This window comes from Polyodon spathula, chromosome 51 (assembly GCF_017654505.1).
Source record: "Polyodon spathula isolate WHYD16114869_AA chromosome 51, ASM1765450v1, whole genome shotgun sequence".
NCBI lineage: Eukaryota > Metazoa > Chordata > Actinopteri > Acipenseriformes > Polyodontidae > Polyodon > Polyodon spathula.
The window spans coordinates 625358-641305 of record NC_054584.1 but is presented as its reverse complement, the minus strand read 5'-3'; the positions used below and the strand labels follow the sequence as shown (position 1 = coordinate 641305).

At 51.6% G+C, this 15948-nt stretch overlaps 1 protein-coding gene across 1 annotated transcript; it reads right to left on the bottom strand.

The window, feature by feature from the left end:
* Window positions 1-482: 482 nt before the first annotated feature.
* adar (adenosine deaminase RNA specific) lies at window positions 483-14753 on the bottom strand. Its single transcript, XM_041238958.1, has 16 exons — window positions 14398-14753; window positions 8913-10397; window positions 8667-8790; window positions 8249-8444; window positions 7374-7525; window positions 6982-7123; window positions 6451-6695; window positions 5531-5684; window positions 5094-5265; window positions 3528-3621; window positions 3248-3367; window positions 2268-2401; window positions 1998-2180; window positions 1781-1893; window positions 1534-1661; window positions 483-1018 (listed from the first exon to the last, which is right to left on the bottom strand). The coding sequence occupies exons 2-16, from the start codon at window positions 10336-10338 to the stop codon at window positions 778-780; spliced, it is 3624 nt and encodes a 1207-aa protein (XP_041094892.1). The 5' UTR covers window positions 10339-10397; window positions 14398-14753; the 3' UTR covers window positions 483-777.
* Between the last annotated feature and the right edge of the window lie 1195 nt (window positions 14754-15948).

The window sequence follows — 15948 nt, the reverse complement described above, 5'->3', positions numbered from 1 at the left end:
TGCCCGTCAAACACTTTGCAATTCAATTAACTCAGTAGTCATTTTTAAACAAAAAATAAAAATAAGGATTGCTTTGTACCCACACGGTCTCACAAGGAGTACACAGCGCATGCGCATTCCACACCCCCACACCCCCTGGGGTGGGAGTCACACTGAATCCAATAACAACACATCATTAAGGAATGCAACATTGGAATAAGATACGCGACAGGTTTTCTTTGTTTGTTTGTTTTGTTCGTTTTTTAAACCGATAAGGGGTTGTTGTCTTAGGAGATGGGAGGGGCGCGGCTGTACTGTCCCCTTTTCTTCTGGTCCAATAAGATTATATATAAAACAAAATTAAACACAGTACAGGGATGGGAATCAGACTCCTGTAGCACAGCAGTGTGATCCAGTCCAGGATTCACTAGCAGCTTGATCAGCCCCAGTGTGTCTAGGCAACAAGCTCAGGTGTGTCTGATTATTAAACTCACAGTGAAACCAGGACTGGATCACACTGCTGTGCAATGTGGGGGTGGGGGGGGGTCTTATTCCCATGCCTGGAAAATAAACAGAACTATGAAACAGCAGGACGCAGTGCGCCGCACAGACAGAGCAGACCCATCCCCTCTACAGGAACGCAAAGCCACTCGATTGAAAGGGGAGTACTGGGCTGCGTTTCCAGTCACAAACTGCTCCTTTATAAAGCTCTCTACGGGCCGATTCAGTTTCCTTGAAGTCTACGGCAGGCGGGGGGGTCCAGTGCCCAGGAAAGGGTCCCCCCCCCCCCCCCTCTCTCTAGACCTCATCGTAGCTGAAGCTCTTCTCCTCCACTGGCTTGCAGATCCAGTTCCCATAGCTCATGTCCTCCAGCGCCCTCACGAAGCTCTCCTTGGCTCTCTGGAAGGGCTGAGCGGCTTGCTTGGCGTCCCTGTACGAGCGCAGAGCCAGCAGGTCCCCCCTCCCTGCGCGAGAGCACTGCGCTCTGAACAGCTGGAACAAACTGCTCTTCGAGACACGAGACACGGCCAGCTTCACACTGCCACAGGAGGAGGGGTGGGGTGAGAGAGAGAGGGGGGGAGAGAGGGGGGGAGAGAGAGAGGGAGAGAGAGAGAGAGAGAGAGAGAGAGAGAGAGAGAGAGAGAGAGAGGGAGAGGGGGGGAGAGAGAGAGAGAGAGAGAGAGAGAGAGAGAGAGGGAGGGGAGAGAGAGAGAGGGGAGGGGGAGAGAGAGAGAGGAGAGGAGAGAGAGAGAGGGAGAGAGAGAGAGAGAGAGAGAGAGAGAGAGAGAGAGAGAGAGAGGGAGGGAGAGAGAGGGAGAGGAGAGAGAGAGAGAGGAGAGAGAGAGGGAGGGAGAGAGAGAGAGAGGGAGAGAGAGAGAGACAGAGAGGGAGGGAGAGAATGGGGGGGGAGAGAGAGAGAGAGTATGGTTATAAAATGTAATAATTTATTTATAATAAATCATAATAATTTAAACTTAAAAAAACAACACTGTGTCCCTTATTACAAGCCCCAGCATCTCTCAGAAGAACACCACCACCACTAGGAAGACTGACCCGTCCACTTTGCCCTTGGTCCCGTCCAGCACCTCCACACTGAGCTCATCGGACAGGCACCAGTTCACACTCGACTCCTTCGTCTTGCCCGTGTGTCGGATCGAGTCGTAAACGCTGACACGCCCCACCTGCAGCGCACACACACACACACACAGACACACACAGTGAGGGAGAGCCTGCACAGTGCAACACAAAACCGTGTGGTGTATTGTGTTGTGTATTTGTGTAATTGTTGTGCGTTTGTTACCTGCGGGTGATTGACAGTGAAGGGCGTCGGCAGGGACTGTCTGAAAGCATCTCCGTCACGCGACATCCGGCAGCACACGGCTCTGGTCAGGTGACCGTGGCTGTACAGGTAGCCTGCGGGGTCAAAACACACAACAAAACCCGAGTCACAATACAGGAGACTCCCTCCCTCTAACACACACACACACACACACACACACACACACACAGACCCTCACCCAGGGTGATGGAGCTCAGGTAGACTGGCTCCATGAAGTGCGTGAGCAGCGCCCCCTGCAGGCCCAGCACGTTCCAGCGCAGCATCTTGTCACTGCAGGACATGGTGCGCAGACGCTCCCCATGCTGGATGCCATCCCACGTGGGCACGATGTCGCTCGACTCCACCGGGATAGTGCCCTCTCCTGGAGAGAGGGGAGGAGAACACAGGCTCAATGCACAGTCCATTACAAATAAAAACATCACAAAAGGATCGGATCTCCCCTCCTCACCATTCTCCACTTTGGTGCGCAGTTTGCCCTGCTTGACGTTCTCGAAGAGGGGCTGATGCTGGCAGGAGCCCTGGGGTGCAGGGAGATCACTGCAGGACTTATCAAACAGAGCGCCGTCTCCACAGGGGGCAGTGCTGAGCGAGAGAGACAGACCAGAGCCATCGCAAAAAAAACTCACAGATCACACAGACTTCTTTTGAAAAGCCACTAGCTATAGATATAGATTTTTTTTTTTTTCGGGGGGGGGGGGGGGGGGGGGGGGCTAGCCAAGTTAAAAACATCGGATGGAAATAAGACTCCTGTTGCCTAGCAGTGTCACCCAGCCCAGGTTTTACTAGCAGCTTGATCAGCCCCCAGTGTGTCTAGCTAACAAGCTCAGGTGTGTCTGATTATTAAACTCCTAGTGAAAGCAGGACTGGATCACACTGCTGTGCAGCGGGAGTCTCATTATTAAACTCACAGTGAAAGCAGGACTGGATCACACTGCTGTGCAGCGGGAGTCTCATTATTAAACTCCCAGTGAAAGCAGGACTGGATCACACTGCTGTGCAGCGGGAGTCTCATTATTAAACTCCTGAAAGTGGATCACACTGCTGTGCAGGGGAGTCTCATTATTAAACTCCTAGTGAAAGCAGGACTGGATCACACTGCTGTGCAGCGGGAGTCTCATTATTAAACTCCCAGTGAAAGCAGGACTGGATCACACTGCTGTGCAGCGGGAGTCTCATTATTAAACTCCTAGTGAAAGCAGGACTGGATCACACTGCTGTGCAGCGGGATTCTGATTCCCAGCCCTGTTGATGGACAGTAGTTGGCTGAAGGAGGTTTTTAGCTGATTCTATAGAGAAGACTGTGACAGTGTATTGGTGGTAGCATTGGGACATTTAGACAGATAGGTAATTATTACTAAACTCATAGCAAGACCAGGAATGGATCAAAGTGCTCTAACAAGGGGAGAGCCGGGGGGGGGGGGGGGGTACCTGATATAGAGGTGGAAGGTGACCCCGTTCTTCACTCGAACCTTCCCCCCTTCAGAAGGCTCAAAGATGCTGCCCTCTTTCGACGCAGGGTCGTACTTCAACAGCTCGCTGTACAGGAACCTGCAATCCAGCACAGCCGGGGTTAAACACAAGCCCTGCAGCTACACCCACAGACTCCACTGAGGGGCGCTCTGAACCCCAGGACACTGGCACGCTGCTGTGTGCGTATATATATAATTTCTCTTCCTTTTTTTGAATGAATGTAAGCAAAGCTTCGTACCTGATGAATCCTCTCCGCGAGATGATTTCTGCGTGGCAGTCGTTAACAGTATCCCCTTTAAGGCTCAGCTCCTCCCCTTTAACACAGCGGTTACCTAGCAACGAGACGATACATGGCTGATGAATATACAGCACTAGAGAGAGGGAGGGAATATCTGGCAGGGAGCAGTGTACAGGGAGCAGGGTGCATCGTATAGGGGTGCAGTGTAGTGTACAGGGAGCAGGGTGCATCGTATAGGGGTGCAGTGTAGTGTACAGGGGTGCATGGTGCAGTGTACAGGCAGCAGTGTATAGGGGTGCAGGGTGCAGTGTACAGGGAGCAGGGTGCATTGTATAGGGGTGCAGTGTATTGTACAGGGGTGCAGGGTGCAGTGTACAGGCAGCAGTGTATAGGGGTGCAGGGTGCAGTGTATAGGGATGCAGGGTGCAGTGTACAGGGAGCAATGTATAGGGAGCAGGGTGCAGGTATAGTGCAGTGTAGTACAGGGAGCAGGGTGCAGTGTAGGGGTGCAGGTGCAGTGTATAGGGAGCAGGGTGCAGGGTGCAGTGTAGTGCAGTGTATAGGGGTGCAGGGTGCAGTGTACAGGGTGCAGTGTATAGGGGTGCAGGGTGCAGTGTACAGGGAGCAGGGTGCAGGGTATAGGGGTGCAGTGTATAGGGGTGCAGGGTGCAGTGTAGTAGGGGTGCAGGGTGCAGTGTACAGGGGTGCAGGGGTGCAGGGTGTAGCAGGGGGGCAGGTAGTGCACAGTATAGGGGTGCAGGGTGTGTACCGGTGCCCATGGGTGCAGGGTGCAGTGTACGGTGCAGGGGGGTGCAGGGTGCAGTGTACAGGCAGCAGTGCAGTGTATAGGGGTGCAGGGTGCAGTGTAGTGCAGTGTATAGGGGTGCAGGGTGTGCAGTGAGAGCGTAGTGCAGTGTATAGGGGTGCAGGGTGCAGTGTAGTGCAGTGTATAGGGGTGCAGGGTGCAGTGTATAGGGGTGCAGTGCAGTGTATAGTGGGCAGGAGTGTAATAGAGGGGTTCACGTCCAGGCCCCACGTCACAGTTCAGCAGTGTAGTGTCATAGGGGCAGTGTATAGGTGCAGGGTGTACAGTCCTCACTGTATAGGGGATGCAGGCGTTTCTACGTGCAAGTGTTAGTACCAAGGCAGTGTTGCAGTGAAGTATGGAGCAGGGCAGTCTATAGTAGCAGGGTGCAGCTTTGCAGGGTAGGGGGCAGGGTGCAGTGTTGTGGCAGCAGTGTATAGGGTGCAGGGTTGCAGTGTAAGTGCAAAAAAAAAAAAGTATAGGGGGCGGGTTGCAGGCGTGAGCAGTGTTACAGGCCCCAGAGCTCTCTGCTATAGGGTGTAGAGCAGTTGGTCTAGGAGCAGTGTCTCCCGTGCAGTGTATAGGGGTGCAGGGTACGCGCAGTGTAATATTGCACCCCCCAGTAGCAGAGGGAGGGGTCTGCAGGAGTGCAGGCTGTGCATGCCAGCACTGTCAGTCCGCAGAGGTTTAGGGGTGCAGGGTGCAGTGTAGTGCACAGTATAGGGGTGCAGGGTGCAGTGTGCAGGGGTGCAGGGTGTTACCGGTGCCCATGCTGACCACGGTGCCCAGGTTCTCCTCCCCTCTCTTCATGACGAAGGTGGCCAGGATCTTGCGCCCCAGCAGGTAGTTCTGGATCCGGGCAGTGAGAGCGTTGAACCGCTGGTGACTCAGCATGGCAATCTGATCATGCAGGGTACTGCCACTCACAGGGAGCTGAGAGAGGGGAGAGGGGGGGGAGAGAGGAGTTTATACAATTCCCAAGCCAGCAGGGAGAGAAGGAAGAGTTCACGATGAGAAACTGTGGGTCACTTTTTTTTTTTTTTTGTTCAGGGAGGAAAAAGAAAAGGGAGATGAGAGGCTGAAGGATTCCTGCACTGCACTGTCACTGCTTGTATGAGACACAGAGAGCCCACACTGCCTTCTCCACCTCTCTGCTCGGCACTCTGAGAGGAGAGGGAGGGAGGGAGGACAGCTTTACCTCCATTATGAACTCTCCAGTCCGCACTGCCTTCTCCGCCTCTCCGATCAGCACTCTGAGAGCAGCGTCTGCAGCCTCTTGCTTGCCCTGTTTCTTGTTGTTGGCGCACACAGGGGGGAACCAGCGACCCCCGACCTTCGCCTGGTACGTGAACCTGAAGAGGGGTGGGAGTGAAAAGTTACTGTCCTGAGCAAATTGCTTCACCACATCTCTGTGTGCTTTACAATGCTTTACCATCTCTGTCTGTGCTTTACAATGCTTCCCTATGCTTTACCAGACCTCTCTGTGCTTTACAATGCTTCCCTGTGCTTTACCAGACCTCTCTGTGCTTTACAATGCTTCCCTATGCTTTACCAGACCTCTCTGTGCTTTACAATGCTTCCCTATGCTTTACCAGACCTGTGCTTTACAATGCTTCCCTATGCTTTACCAGACCTCTCTGTGCTTTACAATGCTTCCCTATGCTTTACCAGACCTCTCTGTGCTTTACAATGCTTCCCTATGCTTTACCAGACCTCTCTGTGCTTTACAATGCTTCCCTATGCTTTACCAGACCTCTCTGTGCTTTACAATGCTTCCCTATGCTTTACCAGACCTCTCTGTGCTTTACAATGCTTCCCTATGCTTTACCAGACCTCTCTGTGCTTTACAATGCTTCCCTATGCTTTACCAGACCTCTCTGTGCTTTACAATGCTTCCCTATGCTTTACCAGACACAATGCTTCCCTACCCAGACCTCTCTGTGCTTTACAATGCTTCCCTATGCTTTACCAGACCTCTCTGTGCTTTGCAATGCTCCCCTGTGCTTTAGCAGACCTCTCTGTGCTTTGCAATGCTCCCCTGTGCTTTAGCAGACCTCTCTGTGCTTTGCAATGGTTTTGTGCAGGTAGTTTTCCCCCGGCTGCGAGGGCGGTCCTCACTTGGGCTCGTGTGGGGGTCCCTCTTGATGCACCAGTTTGATCTCGGCGGCGAATCCCTTGGAGCGCGCGTACTCCAGCAGGCCGCTGATGGCGTTCTTGTTGAGGTAGTTGATGAGGTCGCCGACCCCGGCCGCGTGGGCCGCCTCCAGCTCCTGCACCGTCAGGGGGGCCAGCGAGGGGCAGAGGCTCAGAGAGGGGGCTGGGTCCTGGGGCTCGAAGCTGACCTGCAGCTGCTGCTGCTGCTGTGGGGGAAGAAGCACAAGAAATCCCACTCATATAAATACAAACAAGCTGGAGATAGATCTCCTGGTTGTCAATTTTCGATGGAGAATAAATGATGTTAATATGAATATGAAGTTACGAGAGGTCATATTTCTTTGCATTTAAAGCTGCTGCTGTGAGGACAAAATAATAATAAATATACATTTTTTTCATTTTAGCATATATGTATATATATAAAATCCCTGGCTCCTGCCCCTGTCTGGGAGCGAGGGGAGCCCTCTGTCTGAGGGGAGCCCCTGTGCTCTCTACCTTTACTGTGAAGAAGCTCTGGGGGTTCTCCTCCATCAGGACCTGCACTGCTGCCTCCGCGGAGAGCTGCCTGGCCAGCTTCTTGTTGTTCGCTACCACGGGGGGAAAGAGCTGTTCTCCGACACGCACCCGGAACGTGAACCTGGAACAGGGAGGGGGCAGCTTAGAACAGGAACCGGACAGCTTAGAACAGGAGACAGAACGTAAAAACAAGGACAGAGACAGGGAGAGACACAGAGAGAGAGAGAGGGAGAGACACACAGACACAGAGAGACAGGGAGAGACAGACAGAAAGACACACAGACACACACACACAAGGGGGGGGGGGGGGGGGGGCTGTCAAGGGGGGGGGGGGGGGGGGGACTGCGACACCGAGAGGAACTCAGCTGTACCGGGGGTCGTGCGCGGGTCCCGACTGCGACACCGAGAGGAACTCGCAGGAGTTCCCCGATTTCTGCCCGTACTCCATGAGCATGCTGACAGGATTCTTCCCGATCGACACACACCTGGTGGACTGGATAGGGTCAGGGTCCGCCTCCGCCACCTAGAGGAAGGGAGGAGAAACAGCAGAACAAGAGCGGCCGTGTTATTATTAATGCAGCAGACGCTTTCACCCAAAGCAGCTTACAGAGACTAGCGAGGGGGGGTGAACTGCGGTGCAAAACTCTCAGACAGGTTGCATTTTTCTACTCCCAACGCATTATGAGCACCAACAATTTACTCAGCTCCTCCACTAGTGTTTTCTGCTATTATAACAACCTTGACTCGCACACAGAAGGAAACACCCACAGTGAAATCGCTCGATTCTCAAGGTGTGGTACCACGAAGCACAATCAATCTGGAATCGACAGACCCAGGACTGGAAGACCCACAAAGCCGTCTAACAAGGACGAGCGAGACTTGAAGACAACATCGCCGAGGAACAGAAAGAAGACGAGGGTTGAATTGACAGAAGACGCCGGTGTCGCTGTACCTCAAATCACAAGGCGGCTCTTGAAATCAGGACTGAAAGGATGTGTTGCAGTAAGAAAGCCTCTCTTAAGGGGCACCAGGCTAAAAAGGCTAAAATCCACACAGAAATCGGACTGTGGATGAACGATTAAGAGGGGCTTTGAACTGTTGCTGGATGGACGACTGCTCCTTCTGCAAGTCCTGCTGTCCATTCAACGCTCGTCGTCTTCTTCCCCGCGTTGCTTCAATGGTCTAAAACGGACAGAGGACGACTTTCACCTCCTCTCCCTCCCCCCCCCCTCTACCCCTCTCTCACGTGGTCGGTTGGCGCTGCAGAGTGCTCCTGGGAGTGTTGAGTGTGGTCCCCGGGGGTCTCGTCGCCCCCGCCCCCTCCAGCCTCTCTCAGCAGGATCCTCATTGCTCCGGCCGCCGCGTCCTTCTTCGCCGTCTTCTTGCTGGATGCCTCGGCCACCGGGAACCTGCGACCCCCCAGGACCACCTGCATCCGGAACCTTGGGGGGGGGGGGGGGGAAGTCAGGTTATACTGACCACACACACCGGGGGGGGGGGGAGTCAGGTTATACACTCTCTCTCTCACAAGAGACTCTCTCTCTCTCTCTCTCTCTCTCTCTCTCTCTCTCCCTCTCCCTCCCTCTCTCCCCTCTGCCTCCCCTTGTCTCTCCCACTCCCTCCCTCCCTCCTTCTGTCTCTCCCCCCCTCTCCCTCTCTCTCACCGTGGGTCGTGGGAGGGTCCGCTCTGCTCCAGCAGAAGGAAGTCGCAGTTCTGGCCCGTGTGCTGAGCGAACTCGATCAACCCGCTCACCGGGTTCTTCCCCCGGAGCTCCAGGTCGAGCTCGCCTGGGCCCGGGCCTCGATCAACTCGCTCACCGAGGTTCTTCGATCCCAGCAGCTTCTCACCCCGGGATCCCCAGCCCCCCCCGAGCACGTTCAGAAACTCCGAGGATCTAGAGCAGGCTCACGGGTGAGCCCGTTCTCCGCGCTGTCGTAGAAGGAGTGAGGAGGAGGGGGCGGGGACTGGGGGCGTGGCTGGGGGTCTGGAGTGACAGAATCAGAGGTCCCGGGATCCATCTCCTCCTCCCCCTCAGCCTCAAACAGAACATCTGCCGGCCCCCCGTTCCCCACCTCGCTCTCCGAGAGCGCCCCCAGAATCCCCTGGCAGGGCCGTGGGGGGTCGGCCGCGGGTTCGAGCCCAGCTCTCCTGTGCCGGTCCATAAGCTCCCTCCTCTTGTGGCTCAGGTCCCAGGCAGGGGGGCTGGCGCCCGCGTCCCTCTTCACCTCTCCCTTCCTCTCCAGGAAGAGGAGCGAGGGGTTCACCTGCTTCCCGGTCCTGAACCCCAGGTTTTTGGCGATGGCGAGCGGCGTGGACGGGCCGGTCTCGTACAGATACTCACAGATACGCTCCCGAGTTTCCGCCATGGTGAAGTCGTCCTCGCCTTCTTCGGACGAACTTTCTTCTGAATCTTCTCCTTCGCTGCTGTCTATTTCCGCCTCACAACCTCCTCTCTCCTCTTCCACGCAGACGGACTCCCTGTTCGCGATCTCGGGCCCGTTGACTGCGCCCCTCTGGTTTTCCGAACCCTCGTCGCTGAATCTCCTGTGGTTGCTGCCGCCGCTCGCCTCCCCAGCCACCAGGCTCCAATTCGGGGGGCTCTCGTCTTGTTTCCTGGCTCTCCCTTCCCCCTCTAGCTTGTACAGATAGTGATTCGCCTCCTTCTTCTTGATTCCCAGCTGCTTGGCGACCAAGCGGGCCGGCAAGGTCTCCCCCGGCCGGAGGCGCCCCAAAACCGTCAGGATCTCCTGCCGGACGTCTCTCCCGGGACCCAAGCTCAGATTCCGAAAGCCGGCGGTCAGCGAGAGGGCACTGGAGCAGAGCGGCCCCTTCTGGTTTGGGACGTAGTGGTTCTGGTGGAAGAACCGGCGAGGGGGGCGAACGTGGTTTTTCGGGAGGGGGCAATATCGGGGGCTTCCTGGCTGAGGCTGGGGGTAGGGGTAGTTGTAGGAGTTATTGGGGCGCTGGTTTGGAGAAGCCGGGGATCTTGCGGGCGGCGCAGTAGCAGGAGCAGGAGGGTGACTGGGACCCCCTTGGTCGTACAGGGCTTTCCTAACCGGCTCAAGATCTGGGGGGCTAGGCTGTCTCCAGAACTGTGGAGCCTCGTGATTCAGACCCCTCAAGAACTGGACCTGCCTTCTCTGGAAGTCCGGGTCGGGCCCGCGGCTCGGGGGGGGCTGGCTGCTGTGGGAGAGAGGAGGCGGGGGGCGCTGGGGAGGCTGGTTCTGGATGGCCCAGCTGCTGTGCTGGTTCTGTTGGGGCCAGCGGGTCAGCTGGCGGTGCTGGCTGGCGGAGGGAGGGCGGGGTGTTCTGGCGTTGCCCCCACCCCTGTTCATAACGTGCCTGCACTGCCCAGAGAGGACGAGGAGCCTGTCTGTGAGCGGCGCTGCCCTCGCTAGCTCCAGGGAAGAGAAGAGAGGAATTAAAACAGAGAGATACACAGAGGACTCGCAGGCGTGGCAACAAGACTCCTGCTGCACAGCAGTGTGATCCAGTCCAGGTTTCACTAGCAGCTTGATCAGCCCCAGTGTGTCTAGGCAACAAGCTCAGGTGTGTCTGATTATTAAACTCAAAAACCCATACTGGTTTTACAATTCAATGAAGTCTATTATTATTAATATTGCAATGATCAGGAGCCAGGAGTTTGAGCAGGGTTAGAAACTCACACTAGCCCTGCTGCTGCTGCACCCAGTCCTGGGGTTCAGAGCTCCCCTCAATGAAGTCTAGTATTATTAATATTGCAATGATCAGGAGCCAGGAGTCTGAGCAGGGTTAGAAACTCACACTAGCCCTGCTGCTGCTGCTGCACCCAGTCCTGGGGTTCAGAGCTCCCCTCAATGAAGTCTATTATTATTAATATTGCAATGATCAGGAGCCAGGAGTTTGAGCAGGGTTACAAACTCACACTAGCCCTGCTGCTGCTGCACCCAGTCCTGGGGTTCAGAGCTCCCCTCAATGAAGTCTATTATTATTAATATTGCAATGATCAGGAGCCAGGAGTTTGAGCAGGGTTAGAAACTCACACTAGCCCTGCTGCTGCTGCTGCACCCAGTCCTGGGGTTCAGAGCTCCCCTCAATGAAGTCTATTATTATTAATATTGCAATGATCAGGAGCCAGGAGTTTGAGCAGGGTTAGAAACTCACACTAGCCCTGCTGCTGCTGCACCCAGTCCTGGGGTTCAGAGCTCCCCTCAATGAAGTCTATTATTATTAATATTGCAATGATCAGGAGCCAGGAGTTTGAGCAGGGTTAGAAACTCACACTAGCCCTGCTGCTGCTGCTGCACCCAGTCCTGGTTTCACTGGGAGTTTAATAATCAGACACACTGGGGCTGATCAAGCTGCTAGTGAAACCTGGACTGGGTTAATAGAAACACACACACACACATATATATATATATTATATATAACAGGTCAAGTTAAAGCAAAAAAACGTCACCAACTAAACATTTTATCAATTCTCCAGAGATCGCAGAGCCGGGCCTGCGTGTTACGTCATACGACAAGCACGTCGCACTTATCAACAGGCACGTTTGCATTTATAACGTACAATCTTCTTTTTTTTGTTTTTATTGTAAAAAAAAAAAAAAAAAAAATGACGACGGACAAAATAAAAATGACCCCCATCTACCCATTCTACTAACACACGACTGCCCAAAGCAGTGAGCCGGGGGGTGTGAAGAAGCGCAAGGCTCAGTCACCGGGGGGAAAGCCATCAAACAAAACCCAAACACACACTGAATTCACATCCCTTACCTGACACCGGTCTGAACCCAGACAGAGCTCGGACAAGCCCTGAAATGATTATAATAACAATGCAAATATATATACATAAATGCACGTAAAAATGTTGTCAACAGCAAAAGCCCCCGAGAGTCCCCGCTGAGTATTACAGGGACAGGAGGGGGTTCCCAGCTGCCTGCGACTAAGCACCAGAGACGGCTTCAAAAATTAAAAGCGGAGTGGAGACAACAAGACGAAGCGTCCTCGACTGCTACTCGAGCGGAGACAGACACCCCGGGATTTCGGTTCTTCTGCACCGGAGTTTCGCTTTCTATTCCGTGATAAAAAAAAAAAAAAAGAAGTTATTTCTTTGGAAATGAAACTTGCGTTGACACGCAGCCGGCCGCTAGATGTCGCCAGAAACCGCCCCCGTTGCGTTTTAAAAGCTTGGACAGAACGGAACCGTCAAGTATGCGTTTGTAATAATAACTGATAAATAATATTAATTGTGCATGCATATTTATATTATATATATATATTTAAAACATAATAAAGAAGAATTAGTGGTAATCTTCATTTTTAAAAGGGAGAACACGCAGCTGGGAGATTACAAAACGGGGATTGCAATAAGACTCCCGCTGTACAGCAGTGTGATCCAGTCCTGGTTTCACTGGGAGTTTAATAATGAGACTCCCGCTGCACAGCAGTGTGATCCAGTCCTGGTTTCACTATGCACAGCAGTGTGATCCAGTCCTGGTTTCACTGGGAGTTTAATAATGAGACTCCCGCTGCACAGCAGTGTGATCCAGTCCTGGTTTCACTAGGAGTTTAATAATGAGACTCCCGCTGCACAGCAGTGTGATCCAGTCCTGCTTTCACTAGGAGTTTAATAATGAGACTCCCGCTGCACAGCAGTGTGATCCAGTCCTGGTTTCACTAGGAGTTTAATAATGAGACTCCCGCTGCACAGCAGTGTGATCCAGTCCTGCTTTCACTAGGAGTTTAATAATCAGACTCCCGCTGCACAGCAGTGTGATCCAGTCCTGCTTTCACTAGGAGTTTAATAATCAGACTCCCGCTGCACAGCAGTGTGATCCAGTCCTGCTTTCACTAGGAGTTTAATAATCAGACTCCCGCTGCACAGCAGTGTGATCCAGTCCTGCTTTCACTAGGAGTTTAATAATCAGACTCCCGCTGCACAGCAGTGTGATCCAGTCCTGCTTTCACTAGGAGTTTAATAATGAGACTCCCGCTGCACAGCAGTGTGATCCAGTCCTGCTTTCACTAGGAGTTTAATAATCAGACACTCCTGAGCTTGTTAGCTAGACACACTGGGGCTGATCAAGCTGCTAGTGAAACCTGGCCTGGATCACACTGCTGTGCAACAGGAGTCTTACTGTCATCCCTGCAGGGCTTGTGCGTTGATGTTAAACGTGGTCAAAGCAGGGAATGAGTGAATCACGGAATAGATAGAGAGTCAGAGGCGCTGGACGGGGTCTCACTGATCACAGCCTCAACTACGAGCCGACACTGAAAACAAGCACCACAACATCATCACCAGCGTGCAAAAACAACGAAATAAAACACTTAACACAATAACAATAATAATAATAATAATAATAATAATAATAATAATATCAGACTTTTACCCACTAACTAAAGCAGCTGACTTCGCTGCACAGACACCCCCTTTATCCAAACAAACATACGTGTTTATCTTTATAATATATTACAAAATAAACGACCCCTCTCTCTTTCTTTATATTCGGGTGTATTTTAGAGACAGCTTCAGTATTGCGTTGTTGTTCAAGCCGACGCATTTCGGGTAACCTTGGATACACGAGAGGCTGCAGCGCACACTGCCCTGGGCTTAAAAACACCAATAAACAAACAAACAAACAAACAAACAAACAAACAAACACATAAATAAAGACACACACCGCATTCAGGGGCAACACCGGCAAAAAAAAAAATAATATAGACACACACACACAATAATATCGACGCTGGCCGCTAAGCCAAAGACTATGCTTCCATATCAAGCAATAATAAATGCAATTAATAAATACATTGACTTTATAAAAAAAACAAAAAAACGGTCTGCACGAAGTATTATTAGTTCATTAATTCATAATGTGTTTTACCTGAGACGACTATATTGTTCCACCCGCGGGCCCGGGTGTTATTTACATTAACATCTGCTATTCAAAAAAAAAAAAGCAAATGAATACAAACGCCGCGCTTGCAGGTGGTCGGTGCTGATATAACACTGTCAAAGCAACGCATCATTTTAGGAAGGTCGTTTTAATAACACGCACCGCCGGCGGAACTAACGACGACCGGCTAGAGCAGGCTGCGTTTAAAATCAGCACCCACGCAATCGATTGCATTGCATTGCATTGCATGCATGCATGCATGCACTTTGCAAAATATATCATTAATAAACGCCTCTAATCGAGCTGGGACCGCGGCTCTGCATCTCCTAACCAGGACAGACAGCCGTGCTGCTGTTGCATTGCGCGTTTGGTTTCATTATTGAGATATTTACACACGATCCTCTGCAACCGAGGGCCGCTTTTTTTTCTTGTTGGTTTTGTTTATTTTAAAATCTCTTATCAGCCATATCAAAATCTATTCAGCAATAGAAAATAAACAAATACCGTGCGACCTACCTCGCTGGTGTAGAATTTGCGCAGGTTTGCGTTTTTGTTTATTTTTTTATTTTGTATCGCGGATCAATTTCAAGTTTTGAACTTCCGCCCCCCCTCTCTCTGTTTGTCGATCTGCCTGTGTGTTGTGAGGCGCCGGGGAACGAAGGGCCTCTGTGACGCTTTACCAGGCGACCGGCTTCTTAAAGGGAAGGGATTTATTTTTTTAGGGGTGGGGACGACCATGTTAAACATATTCAAGTTTACAAACCAGAGGAGCCCACTCGGCCCAGCTTGCTCCTTGGGTTGTCAGCAGCTTATTGATCCCAGAATCTCATCGAGCAGCTTCATGAAGCTTCAACAGCATTACTGGGGAGTTGATTCCAGACCCTCAGGAGTCTCTGTGTAAAAAAGTGCCTCCTATTTTCTATTCTGAATGCCCCTTTCTCTAATCTCCGTTTGTGACCCCTGGTCCTTGTTTCTTTTTTCAAGTTGAAAAAGTACCCCTTGGGTCGACATTGTCAATACCTTTTAGTATTTTGAATGCTTGAATTAGGTCGCCACGTAGTCTTCTTTGTTCAAGACTGAATAGATTCAATTCTTTTAGCCTGTCTGCATATGACATGCCTTTTAAACCTGGAATAATTCTGGTCGCTCTTCTTTGCACTCTTTCTAGAGCAGCAATATCTTTTTTATAGCGAGGTGACCAGAACTGCACACAATATTCAAGATGAGGTCTTACTAATGCATGGTACAGTTTTAACATGACTTCCCTTGATTTAAATTCAACACTCTCACAATGTATCCGAGCATCTTGTTGGCCTTTTTTATAGCTTCCCCACATTGTCTAGATGAAGACATTTCTGAGTCAACAAAAACTCCCGGGTCTTTTTCATAGATTCCTTCTTTAATTTCAGTATCTCCCACATGATATTTATAATGCACATTTTTATTGCCTGCGTGCAGTACCATACACTTTTCTCTATTAAATGTCATTTGCCATGTGTCTGCCCAGTTCTGAATCTTGTCTAGATCATTTTGAATGACCTTTGCTGCTGAAACAGTGTTTGCCACTCCTCCTGTCTTTGTTGTAGATTAGGAATAGCAGAGGACCTAATACTGATCCCTGTGGTACTCCACTGGTTACCACACTCCATTCTGAGGTTTCTCCTCTAATCAGTATTTTCTGTTTTCTACATGTTAACCACTCACACACACGCACAGCTTACCAAGTTTATATGTTTTACACAGGGATTGAAAACAGACTCCCGCTGCACAGCAGTGTGATCCAGTCCTGCTTTCACTGCGAGTTTAATAATAAGACACACCTGTGCTTGTTACCTAGACACACTGGGGGCTGATCAAGCTGGTAGTGAAACCTGGACTGGGTGACACTGCTGTGCAATAGGAGTCTGATTTCCAGCCCTGTGATAGTCAAGGAGGGGGGGCTTTTCTGTCCAAATTCTTCAGTCTCCTTGCTTGGGATCATCAGCCCCCTCCTCAATGATCTCCTCTACCACCACATCATCATCGCTACCTTCCTCTTTCTCCTCCCCCCTCCCTCTCTCCCCCTCC